At 40.8% G+C, this 12790-nt stretch overlaps 1 protein-coding gene across 3 annotated transcripts; it reads right to left on the bottom strand.

The window, feature by feature from the left end:
- Window positions 1-743: 743 nt before the first annotated feature.
- Window positions 744-12351, bottom strand: thnsl2 (threonine synthase-like 2). 3 transcript variants are annotated; one of them, XM_070988978.1, is made up of 11 exons: window positions 12293-12351; window positions 10322-10366; window positions 8656-8708; window positions 7516-7747; window positions 7001-7195; window positions 5593-5745; window positions 5274-5507; window positions 3966-4114; window positions 2635-2760; window positions 2349-2503; window positions 744-1294 (listed from the first exon to the last, which is right to left on the bottom strand). In XM_070988978.1, the coding sequence occupies exons 4-11, from the start codon at window positions 7736-7738 to the stop codon at window positions 1069-1071; spliced, it is 1461 nt and encodes a 486-aa protein (XP_070845079.1). In that variant the 5' UTR covers window positions 7739-7747; window positions 8656-8708; window positions 10322-10366; window positions 12293-12351; the 3' UTR covers window positions 744-1068. The 3 variants fall into 3 exon arrangements, with proteins under 3 accessions (XP_070845079.1, XP_070845077.1, XP_070845080.1); XM_070988976.1 differs by lacking the exon at window positions 10322-10366 and having other exon boundaries at window positions 754-1294; XM_070988979.1 differs by lacking the exons at window positions 10322-10366; window positions 12293-12351 and having other exon boundaries at window positions 754-1294; window positions 8656-8771.
- Window positions 12352-12790: the final 439 nt, after the last annotated feature.

The following is a 12790-nucleotide window of genomic DNA, read 5'->3' as shown; positions in this document are numbered from 1 at the left end:
ACCTTGTTAACAGCAGACATTTTGACACATCTTAGCAGGATAATTATCTAACCATTAGAATGATAATTCCAGTAACATTTTGTGTGAAAGAGTATTTCTTGAGTATTGTATTACCACTTTCACTTGCATAAAGAGTGAAAGTATTAATACACTACCCTGCTGCTGTGCATGTGTTTCACTGTCATGGCTCGCTGAGATTGTACTGGATATCATTTGGACAGGAGGGAGGAGGCCAGATCTTAATGAGCAACAGAAGTCTCTGCACATTTTAGAATTTACCTTAACTAATGCATCTAGAATCTCTGTGCTCCCTTTTAAATAAGTGATCTATGACCCTGAAGGCAACAAGACTGTCCACAAATACTACTTTAAACTAAATCCCTCAGGTTTGTATTGTCTGTGCTGCCCCTGGGAGAAATTTAACTTATTCTGCTGAATGTATATTTCTACATGAATATAACTGGAATGACAAATAAGCTGAACAGACTGGCACTGCATACAAGTACATCTGCTGACATTTAACATAAGGCAGATAAATAGATAAAAACATCCTTACTGTCCACCCATTAAGCGTTTCCATGGTGGTTTCAGGTGGTAGGTGTAGGAATATAAACCTTTTTGTTTTGGTGCACTCATTGCAAACACAGCTGCATAAAAACATCTGCTGTATTCCTGAAGGGTAAATGTCAATCAGTTAGGGAAACCTCTGAAATGTATGTATCAAATTTGTACTGAGACAATTCAACATGTTTTAAAGTAAAAACTTTATTGTTTCTCAGACAGTTAAGCTCACAGAAAACTTCTTGATTGTATTCTTTCATATGCATTTTCATTTGTGTTAAGTTTTGAAAAGTTGAACATATCATTGATTGGTATGTGGTGTTTGACATCACTGAACAAATACAAAGACTAGTCATATGACACTACTGACCAAAGTCCATTAAAAAGGCAACAGGAGGCCTTTTCCATCAACATCATTTACTGCCTTCAGATAAGGAAGTGCATAGATCAAGGACAGACTGCGACTGAGTAAAAGGCTATCTAACGGTGTAACAGAATCTTTCATGATCAGATGTAATAAGTTGCTTTGTTTTTCCTGACCGAACTCACAGACTGGATTTTCTCCCTCAGTCTGTCCTCCCAGTCTTTGCACCAGTTCAGACTCCGCTCCAGGTTCTCGTAACGGGTGGCCAATTTGTCCAACGCCAGCACCGCCTCAGGTAGATCAAAGGTCAGGCCAGCCCTCTGCACTGCTGTCTGAAACTTGGCTGGAGACGCTGTTGCAACGTAACACCTGTAATATGAGCTTTGGTTATTACTTAGAAAACTGGATAAAAGCCTGGTCACAATAAGTCAAGTAAAGACCAAATTGGTCTTTACTACAGTAAGAGGAGTTAGTACATCTTGAGGAAGGTGAGGGTGGCAATCCATGTGTCTCTGCCCAACAAATCAAGGTTTATAATTTCTATAATTTCACCAGTATTCACAATTGTGTCAAGAGCAGAACTGATTTCATGAAACTTCTTCAACACTCGAAATATTTTTTCAATTAGAGTTTTCTACATTTTCACATGGAGACAGACCATTGGATGCCAAACCAAAGACATGATGTTTGGAGACAGTAAGTGTTGAGGGAACTGCCAGATCATCTGGCAGGTCTGAGTGTGAAAGCAGATTTATACTTAAATGATAATTACAGTTTATTGGAGTTAATTTGGGTCTTACTTACCATCATTCATGATGGAATACCTGCATAACTAATGACATTCCCATTAGCCTCAGCTGTACTTCATGTTTAGGGCTAATTATCAAATGTTAGCACATTGAATTAAGACGGTAACTATGGTAAACATTACGAGTGTGCTGCCATGCTGACGTTAGCCAGCAGCTAAAGCACTGCTGCTAGCATGCCTGAAGACTCTCATCTACACACCAGCCCCTCTTCTGTGACTGTTTCGTAATTGGTTTAAAATATTTAATAGTTAGCTGTGTTCTAGAATTTTCAGAAAAGCTCTTTTCTTCTACTGGTGCTTTGCTCTTGTTTCAGTTTTCCTTCAGCTCCAGGGTAAAACTGCCTCTTCTTCCAAAAATACCAAAGTCTCTGCTGCAGCTGCTGTGGTTTTGGCCAGCACAATGTCAGCTGACTTGTAGTGCAGGAAGCACGCACCTATTCCTGTCAGGCATCATGTCTAACTGCATTTCTATTTCAGTCAAGTTCAACATTGTAGCTTGTACACAACCTTTACAGCTTAAAGTGAGTCATCAGCCAGGCGACCTGAGAGACCGTGCTGGTTCATGTCTTGCTGTGCTGTATACGCAGGTAAACAGATGAGTTCATTATTTGTGACCTGTTCATCCCGGGGCTGTGACGACAGTGGTAGTGATGCCACACAGCCACAGCTGTGTGTGGACACAGCACATACTGGTTTTCCTCCCAGCATCTCCTCATGGTCTCCAGGATCCCATCATCAGTCACTGTGCCAGTAGATAAACCTTGTGACAGCTGGAAGTAACACAGAGGGGAAGCTCATAAAAGTGTTTGGGTGGTAGATCTGGGGTGTGGTTCTACTAGACATGTGCAGGATAATGCCTGGATGTATGCTTTAAACCCAGTAAATGTTGAAAGATTAATACCAGTCTGCGGTGGTTTTCAGGCAGAGAGTGTTTATGTGATTGTTGAAACTCCTCCATCATGTTCTTCACTGAAGCTCCGTCTCTGCCCAGCAGCATCCAGAACACTCGCTCCATGTTGTATGGGTCCTACAGGCCAAAAATCAAGCAGTGACACATCCTCCTGAATGACCAAGCATACCAATACAACTTTAATTTGTTATGGCTTTGGACATTTAAATCAATAACTTCATATGGATGACAATGTGCGTGGATGGTCATTCTGTCCCACAGCTTGGTCCAGAAAATGCCATCTTAACAACACAGGCCATTAAACTTGGACATGAAAATTCAATGTCCCCAGAGGATGAATCCTAATGCTTTTGAGTGGCCCCTGGCCTTTCATCTAGTGCCAGCACTGGAGCAAAATTTGCACTTGTACTTAAGAAATATCAAAATCTAATGTGGAGACATTTGCTACCAGTCATTTACTGTGAGAATAGTTTTTATGAACTGTTGTTTCTTGGTGTTTTTGTGCATAATGCATGTGTTTATACAAATGAGAACTTCCATATGTGTGGGCATACTATAGGTGTGTGCATGCCAGTACATGGATTACTTCTATATATATTCATTCAGATACTGCTGTAGATTTTTGGTTGTCCTTATTATGGTCATATGAATGAGACGTTCACCTTTATTCCACAGCCTCTGTCTGTCTGTCTGTCTGTCTGTCTGTCTGTCTGTCTGTCTGTCTGTCTGTCTGTCTGTCTGTCTGTCTGTCTGTCTGTCTGTCTGTCTGTGCTTTGATTTTCTCAACCATCATCAGGTCAACAATTCAGTTTGGTTTATGATGGGATACCTGCATAACTTATGACATTCCCATGAGCCTCAGCTGCAATTTGTGTTTAGTGCTAATTAGCAAATGTAGGCATGCTAACACACTAAATTAAGACAGTGACTGCGGCAAACATTGTGAACATGGTGCCATGCTCCCAGAAGTTGCCATCCGATCGACTTCACTGTCACATTTTCAGGGTGTATTACTGAGGAAGAGCAGCATTTTGCATGAGTTCGAGATCTATGGGACATATTTACTGGTAGTGCATTATTACCGGCAAAAGTACACACTGTGTAGTGTACTGAGTATCAACTGTAATACCACCAAACAGCATGCTGAGTACAGCTCACTCTCCAGATAAGAAAGAAAGAGACCAGAGATGTTACGTACTAGCAAAGTCATTTTCAAGCCATGTGTGGATGAACAACGCTGTGATCTTATCAGAAGTCATCTTCAGACTGAAATCTCATTGATCATTGAGCAGTTGTAACTACATGCTGTGTGACTGTGCTACCTGGATGTCTATGGCAGGAGCCAAGGTTTGTGTGACATCAGCTGCCATGGAGAAGTCCCCTGTGGTCACAGCCCTGTGCACTATGTCATTGGAGTTCACCATGGCCACCAGCTTCAGGGGCAGACCCATGTGTCTTACAATGAAGCCAGCTGAGACACAGACACAGACAGACAGAGAGACAGACAGGAAAAAGGGACAAAACATAGTCAAAGTCCTTCTGTCAAAGGAGACACATGTTTTCAAAGGTTATGATAATCTGGAAAAAATAGACTTTTCTTACCAAAAGGAACAAATTAAGCCAGTAACAAAGAAATTAGTAAAGAAATAGTACTTCCACCACAGAACACTGACAACACCTTGGTCACAACTCTTTATTAAACTAAAAGAACTGATTCTTATCATTTTCTAATGATACATTTATGATAAAACCAGGGCAACAGGCAAGTGTAACACTTTCCACTTTATATGTCATAAGTTTAATCACTGACATTTTATCAAATAAAACTGAAAAGAATTCCTGCTTTGATGAAAATTAACTTAATTTATCAGAAATCACAGATTTTGTACTTAAACAGTGAACCCAAAATCTTTCCTCTGTGCACCAAACTAAAAAAGTATGCCTGTACATTTAAAAGGTGAGTTTTGGTTGGCTCAGGGTCACGTTGGGATCACCATCTCAAACCACTCCTGCAGCATCCTGCACCTCTCTGCTGTTGCTCTTTATGCACAGTGTGTTCCACACATTAAAAGCTTCTGAGCTAAATGCTACCTCTACGTCATGCTCCTCCTCCTGAAGTGCCGTATTAAGCTTTTTATTGGCAGCTATGATTTGGAACATACTGAACACACAGCTCAACAACAGAGAGATGGCTTATACTGCAGGACAGGTGTGAGAATTTTCTATGGATGATGTGATGTTTTTTTCACTCGTACTCACCTCTGTTAGAATCCTACGGGGCCATTATTGTAGCAAAATGATTTACAAATACGAGTGGAGAGTTGTGTAACTGTATTGTAGTCCATGTGTGTGTAATCAAATTTGTAAATACGTTAAAAAAATCTTCAAATCTGTATTTACCGGCAGCGGTTTTACAGAGTGTCCCTGAGCCATGTGGTAACATCCTTTATCCAATCATGTGTTCTCTCCATCCTCACTTGTGAACGACTGAGCCTTTCCAGGGTGCTCATTTCATACCCAATCATGATACCATCACCTGTTACCAATGAACCTGTTTACCTACCTTTACTCATACAATGGATTTCTGGGGGAGTTATCATTTGATCCAACACCAGCAGTAATCAACTCACCTGCAATATTCCCCGCTCCTCCAGTGGGAACCACCACCTCCAGCTCAGGCAGGTCTCCCTTGGCCTGCTCCACACCACTGAGCTCCAGGTAAGCGTAGATGAAGTGGGCAAGCTGGACCATGACTCTAGACCAGTTGACTGAGTTGAGGCTCATGAGGCCGTGAGACTTGACCAGTTCCTGGTCTGCAAACAGACGGCGCAGAGGCTGGTCTATGTCATCTGAACTGCCGTCCGCTACAGAGGTGAAAACACACTCAATTTGAATGTGAAAAAGGTTTATATGAATAAAATGATGGCCCTAGTCCTTCTTTAGGGTTACCTGCAAACACATGAACATTATCATCCAGGCAGGTGATCATGTGTTTCTCTTGGACTGGAGTGATGCGTCCACGGGGGTAAACCACCACTACGTCCAACCCATGGAGGCCTTTGGCACTCTGGATAGCTGAGCCACCTGTGTCTCCTGATGTACCTGGAGAAGAAAACCACAGTGGACTGATCCAGACTCAGCACATTTATCATCTTTGATACTCTGTGCAGTCTTGGTGCTTCTTGTTTCTTCTTAGGAGCATGAATGAATGATGACTCAGCATTGAAGTAAAGGATCTTTACCTTCAGAGTGTAATCTCCTGAGGCTGAAATGACACTTCCTGATGTTTTGTTTTCAGTATCTTTCCTTTTGAATTCTATGCTGCATAGACTGTTGGCATTGCTGTTTATGGGTGTAATAGAGAAACGACAGAATAACATTCACAGCTGAAGCTCATGAAACTTATCAGAGCCATCTATGCTTGACTTGAGGTTTCATCTGTGCTAAAGGACAACATCTGCTTCCCAGAGGCAGCTAAATCCCTCAAAGTTTACATCTTAAACTTCATCTTCATGACTAGCAACAATATCAACACAAAAATGACAACCATCAACATAAACCGCCATGTTCCGAACAAACACATTACAAACACCAGCACGGGGCTGTTGGGTACTTGTCAACATTGGGATTTGAAAATAAAAGAAATAAAGGGTAGGGTACACTCAGTGAATCACCACCAGACAACAACCTGCTTTAAAATATCAGAGCAACAAGGACTGAGTTCACTAGCTGCTACAGGAAGTGACAGTCAGGTGGTCAGAGTCACATACTTGGTTGAAAGTGAAATGCTGTGAACATCCCTGCATTACATCAACGAAAACACTGAATAAATTCAGCTCAGAGTTTATTTATGTCTTATTGGAGGATATGTACACATCACTGACACATTACGCTTCACTTGTGATTTGTGAAGAGAGGCAGTTGGTAGAAGAAGGTGATCATGAAACTGGATGCAGAGATAGTATACATACTGCCAACTGCTGTACTGGAGGGAAACGCAGCAAGGCCATCAAACAGGAAGTTATGCCTCCTGACAATGTTACAGTCATTCATAAAGCTTGTCTGCCAAGTTCCTGCCAAAACCAATCATAAGATAAGCTAAAGGTGCCATAGAGACCACGCTGGCGTTTTCGTGAAAGTAATGCCAAAGTTACAGTAAGATCCCCACCTGTTACTGCAAAAAGAGTCAGGGCTGACACTCATCAGGGCCTTTGTAAAGACAACTCAGCTCTACTAAACACCACATCCTTATGTCAGATATTTCCTTTAACATTTATCTCTTTTTGTTGTGGACCAGATGAAAAAGCTGCAAAAGAATGTTCTTAGTTTTATCACATCATTACAGATGACTTCTTACCTACAACAACAGTAGCTCTGCGATTGTCTTTTTGCAGGAAGTAGTTGAGGAAGCGCACAGTGCAGGTCATAGCCAGGTCCTTAAAGGCCAAGGTGTCTCCATGAAAGAGCTCCAGGACTGACAGACCCTCCTTTAGTCGGGCGATTGTGACCACCTCAGACACTGAGAAACCAGACAGGGCCTCACCCACGAGGACTGGGACAGGGAAAAGGGATGAAAGAGGAGAAATCTTTTCTTGGCGTCTGCAGCTCTGCTGTAGTGGAAAAGGTTTTCAATGTTTTTAAAGTCTTTTTGTATTATTTGAGTTCTTGTTTAAAAAGTCTTCTTTCATTTGTCTTGTGTCTGCCATCAGTTAACCTTCAATCTTAAAAACCCACACTTGTGTGTCTTAATGTTTTACTGAGAGTCTTCAGTCTCTTTAAATATGTGTACTTTACATTTTTGCAGGGCAGCTGAAGTGGAAACCTAACATGCATTAATATCAAAAGATAACAGTGAATATTTCGCCAGCTCACCCTCCAGGTCCTCTCTGGGGATGAGCTGGGTGGGGATGAACAGTGAGGCGACTTCCACCACCACTCTGTGGTAGGGCAGCCCCCTCCAGCCCCTCAAGGTCTCTGGGCTCAGCACAGGCACACTCTCCGGCATGAACATCCCCCCATCTGGAGCGTAACCGGAAAACAGCACGTCCCGGAAGTCCCATCCATGGACTCCACCGCGAGTACTACAGTACTTCATTGGAGAACTCTGTGAATGAGACGGGTCTTATACACATACAGTGCTTAACAAACTTATTAGACCACCACCCAAAGTAAGGTTTATGCCACAGCTGCCCTAAATTAACAGCATTGGTAATTATCAAAATCATTTTTTATGTTTCTGTAACGGTTAATACACCAATATGTAGAAGCTCTTTAACCAAAATGATATTTTTAATGCTAAAATATAATTATTATTGTTTACAAAAAAACTGAAAAAATAGTAAAGCAAATTATTATTTCTTGATTAATATGTCAAATTATAGTTATTCACTTGCATTCCTGAACAGAAAAATGAGTTTTAGTGGTTGAATGTTATGCTTGATTAATCTCTGACTTCTCATGGAAGCACAGTGAGCCGGCTCAAATTTGGGTATAAAAAGGTGAATTCAGTTTGAAATTCCTCATTCCTGTTCAAAATGCTAAAACGTCGAGAGCTCACTGAAAGTGACAGAGTCCGCATTGCAGCACTTCATGATGCTGGATGGTCTCACAAACAGGGAAAGACATAAAGCGTTCTCACAGTGAGGTCAAGTATGCTTTGGAGTCCATTGGCGAGACTGGTACTTACAAAATGCACCAAGGAAGAGGCAGGAAACGACAGTTAACTGAGGCAGATGGCAGACACCTCAAGATTTTAAGTGCTAGAGACAGAGGGAAGACCACTGCTGATCTTCAGGCCGAGATCAATGCTTCTAGATAGAGTCTGAGAAAGTCTCCAGAATGACCAGAAGCAGACGATGACGGAACAACACGCTCCCTACTCTGTATTATGACATCAGTTTTCCCCTAGCCTGTATCATCAACAATATCTACATCTTTCTATATATATGTTCATACATAGGTCTATTTTTAACATACTTGTGTGATAATAATAATAATAATGTCACTTCCTACCTTTACGGTTCGATCAGCTTTGTTGTCCTTGTTCTTCACTGTTATGTCTATTCCTGTGTAAACACATTGAAAGCAGTGAAAAAAAATCCACTGTATGTATACACATACCTGGCCTTTAAAGCTGATTCTCATTCTGATCTTCTCTGCTTCGTTTCCAACAACACATTTTTAACAAACCCCAAGACACAGTGTAATCAGATGCACCAAATGGATCATTCTAATAATCACTTTAATCCTGACCTGAGTACTTGAAGCAAATGCTTAAAAGAACTTTAAATAGCATAAACCCTGGTGTGAGCGGGCTCCAGTTAAAGCCTGGCCCAGGACCTCTGATGCCTGTCAGTCACCACGTGTCTCTGCTCAGTTCCTGTCATCTCTCTAATAAAGCATTAAATGCCTCAGAGAAGACACACACGGTGCATCACAAATCACCTCTTTGAAGGGTTAGGCTGAGACAATCGATGGTGGGGGTCACAGCCTCAAAGGGCCCAAAAAGACCCAGGTTCACTAAACTGGTATTGGTAATTTGAATGACTGATATTTTATTAGATAATTTCCACAATAGTTAATTTTGTGACTCTGTCAAAATGTAGTGTGGAGAGCTACATTAACCTGACGCTTATTCCAAATGAAGTTGTGTTAATTCAAATTACCACAAACTACATAAATGCTTATGATTCCAGCACAGGGGGACTGTTTGCACTGGACTTAGTGGGAAAACGAAGGTAAGTGGGGACAGACACACTGCACAGAGGGCAGTAGGTGGGGGGTCAGTCGGCAGTGGTGAATGTAACTAGTACATTTACTGTACAAGTAGAGTAAAATTTTCATTTTATGCAACTTTCTACTTCTACTCCATGACATTTCAGAGGATTACTGTACTTTTTACTCCACTACATTCACTTTACAACTGTAAGATTTCAGATTAAGTGTTGACATGATGAGCCTGAAAGCATTTACTTGTTTTTGGCTTGTGACCCTTTATACAAAAGCAGTGTCTGGTGCTCAGTGTCACATTTCAGTCTATGAGTTGTTAGCAGTTCCACAAAAAAGACATTTTCGGTGAGAACACTGGACCAAACTACCAAACTATACAAAGCAGTTAAAACCACAGCTGTTCCGCCTCCAGCAGCTACGGCAGTAATAAAAGCTACTTGCACATTGATGTATCAGTATTATCTATCTAACAATGTCACATATAATATCAGTCATGAGGGACATTTTACACACTACTTTCACTTTTCATACTTTAAGTACACTTTGCCTGTGATACTTCTGAAAAGGGTTAACACACAAAAAGGGTTGAAAAGGGTGAAGTGCAAGAAATGTAGATGAAGACTTTGTCCTCAGAGCTCTTCATTACGAGCAGGCAGCGTGAGCTGTGCCACAAAGTACTTCTGTTATTTACTCTGGTTCATAAAGTTGCAAAAGTATATTGATGCAGAACTTCCTAATTGGCCCATCAGATCGTCCAAGCAGAATTTAGTTTGTCATGCTGTAATAAATTATATGATAGATGATAATTACCCAATAGATAAAGTCACAATTCAAAACAGCAGTAGTTCCATTTTCATTATACTAGAGCCCATGACGTCTGATGGCTGTCACAGTCAGCACAGACTGTATGCACTCTGTCACACGACCACACAGCATGCACAACACTTACCACTCTACAGTGAAATGGATTTAAACTGTTTTTCCTCTTCAACTTCTGTCAAAGAAACAAATTCATACACATCACTTACTCAAGCTAAACACTTCATATTTGCAGATGGCGTGGCCTCAGTCTGTGCTGCTGTGCTTTCTACACTAAGACAGATGGACCTGTTGAAAAGCTGTTCACTGTCCCAAGGAAGATAAAAGTCGAACTTTGGAACAACCTAACTGATGAACTACTTATTTATTAAAAAGCAGGCTTACTTGAGATCTTCTCCCTCATCCAGACTCGCCTTCCTTCTCACATAACGCTTCAGTGTGTTTTTCTTTGTGGATAACCAAGAGATATCCTTTTTATGAACACATTGTTTGACTTTAACTGTTCTCCTCTTTCTCTTATTGTTTTGTACTGTTCAAGAGCTGTCATTACAGGCTTTCAAACAATGTTATTCTAGAATGAATAGCAGTGTTTCACCCACATAAACAGTAGATTGTGGACTCCAGTCCAGAACCCAAACAAAAGAGAGGTCACAAGAAAACCTCAAGGACCGTACTGAGGTGCATGGTTGTATACAGAGGTGAAACAATTGTCACATAGCTTGAGTGAAAGTAGCAATAGCACTTTTTATCTTTGTGTGGAGCAGAGGCTTGCAATAATGGACAGCCCAGCAGCAGAGAGCAGCCGACTAATTCAGTTTTAGAATGTAATGTCAGCTGTCTACGTTGGATCAGACACAGCATCGTCTGCCAGAGCCTGATTGCTGCAGACCATTAGAGCTGTCACTCACTTCACATGCTCCATCTGCAGCTGCTTTTGTCCGGATCACACAGTCACAGCATGAGAAATTAGATTAGATTCAACTTTATTGTCATCATCAGAGTGCAACACAGAGACAACAAAATGCAGTTTAGCATCTAACCAGAAGTGCAAATAGTCATAATATCCAAAAATATAAATATATGCAAGTGGTGCAAGTGGCATGAGTTCTAAACAGTATGAGGTATGTGCAAGTAATTTCTATGAAACTATAAAAACATTTAAAACACTGTATGTAAACAAGTGACACGTGCAACAGGTAGTAAGTGGCAGTGCAGTAGAAAGTATAAGTGAACAGAGGAGGTATACAGTGTATATAAAACATAAAAAATTTAAAGTAGTATGTGCAGTATGACATAAATATAATTATGTTGAAGCAAAGGTCTGTCTCTGTGAGACTTAACGTTTCTTGCAATCGAATAATCACAACTGTGGAAGAAGTGTGCAGTTTATAGCATAATCAGACATGACACTTAGTGTGATTACAGCCATACTAAAGTCTAGTATTGTTTCTGATGATATATTTGGAAAACTAGAGTGATTATCAGATGGGCTGTAGCCTACATAAAAAAAGTAAATAATCTCTTTTGCAAGTGGTGCAAATTAGTCAGTTTCTAAAGCAGGCCATCATGCCTTACATCCAAAAAGTCAAGGTAAGTGTGTTCATGTACTGTGGAATATAAAAATAATATCCATTTGCTTTCTAAGCCAAACCTGAGAAGGACATGGGAAAGCATAACCACTTACCCTGTCAATGTCCCCATCCTGGTGAATAAACTTTAAAATAAGGCTTTCATGAATGAAATCAAGTCATGTGGGGACATAAATAACCTTTCATGTCTGATTACTCTATAAACTGCAAACACTTCTTTGGCCATAGTTGTGATTATTTGCTTGCAAGAAACGTTGAAGTTGCACGGAGACAGTTTGCTTTCACCACAGACATAAATGTACTCGTATTTGCACGCTGATCCTAAAGCAGCTGCAGATGGTGGCGTCTGAAGCGAACTAACGGTCTCAGGCGGATCACTTCTGGGCTGATTCGGACAACTTAGAGCCTCTTCTGCGACCTGATCATTAAAAAGCTACATGCCCTTTTACTTCTGGTCAGAGAAACGATGCTATGCTCTCATTTTGTTGTTTTGTTGTCGGTGTTTATCTTACCTCTGAAGATCTGTCGCTCATGACTCTGACCCTACTCTGCCATTGGCTTAAACAGTGGTGGGAGGGACTTGGGGTTCCTTCACTGTGATTCGGCCACAAGCGCATCACTTAAAGCCTGCAAGATGCATTCTCGCGTGATCTCGTGAATCCAGCTGCCCTGCAAAAGGTCCACAGCACTTTCACAGCTGGGGAGAAAGTATCTCACTGAAAAATGATTCCCCAGCAAATAACAAAAATAACATTTTGCAAAAAATCGATGAAAATTCAGTGAATAAGTCTATGTATCTGAAATTTCCTGTAGCCCCTAAAACAAAAGAAACATTTCAAAATTCTGAACATTTATCCCTCAAAGAATGATTGAGGCTGTGCTTCAACATTGAGGATAATATGTGCTCATTCTGTAAAAATGACAGTGAAACTACATACCACGTATTCTTCTCATGTAATATGACCAATAAATTCTGGGTCATAGATGGATCAAACTAAAAATCTTATCTT

This window comes from Chaetodon trifascialis, chromosome 20, assembly GCF_039877785.1.
Source record: "Chaetodon trifascialis isolate fChaTrf1 chromosome 20, fChaTrf1.hap1, whole genome shotgun sequence".
NCBI lineage: Eukaryota > Metazoa > Chordata > Actinopteri > Chaetodontiformes > Chaetodontidae > Chaetodon > Chaetodon trifascialis.
The sequence above is the reverse complement of the archived record's forward strand: the minus strand, read 5'-3'. Positions and strand labels throughout refer to the sequence as shown.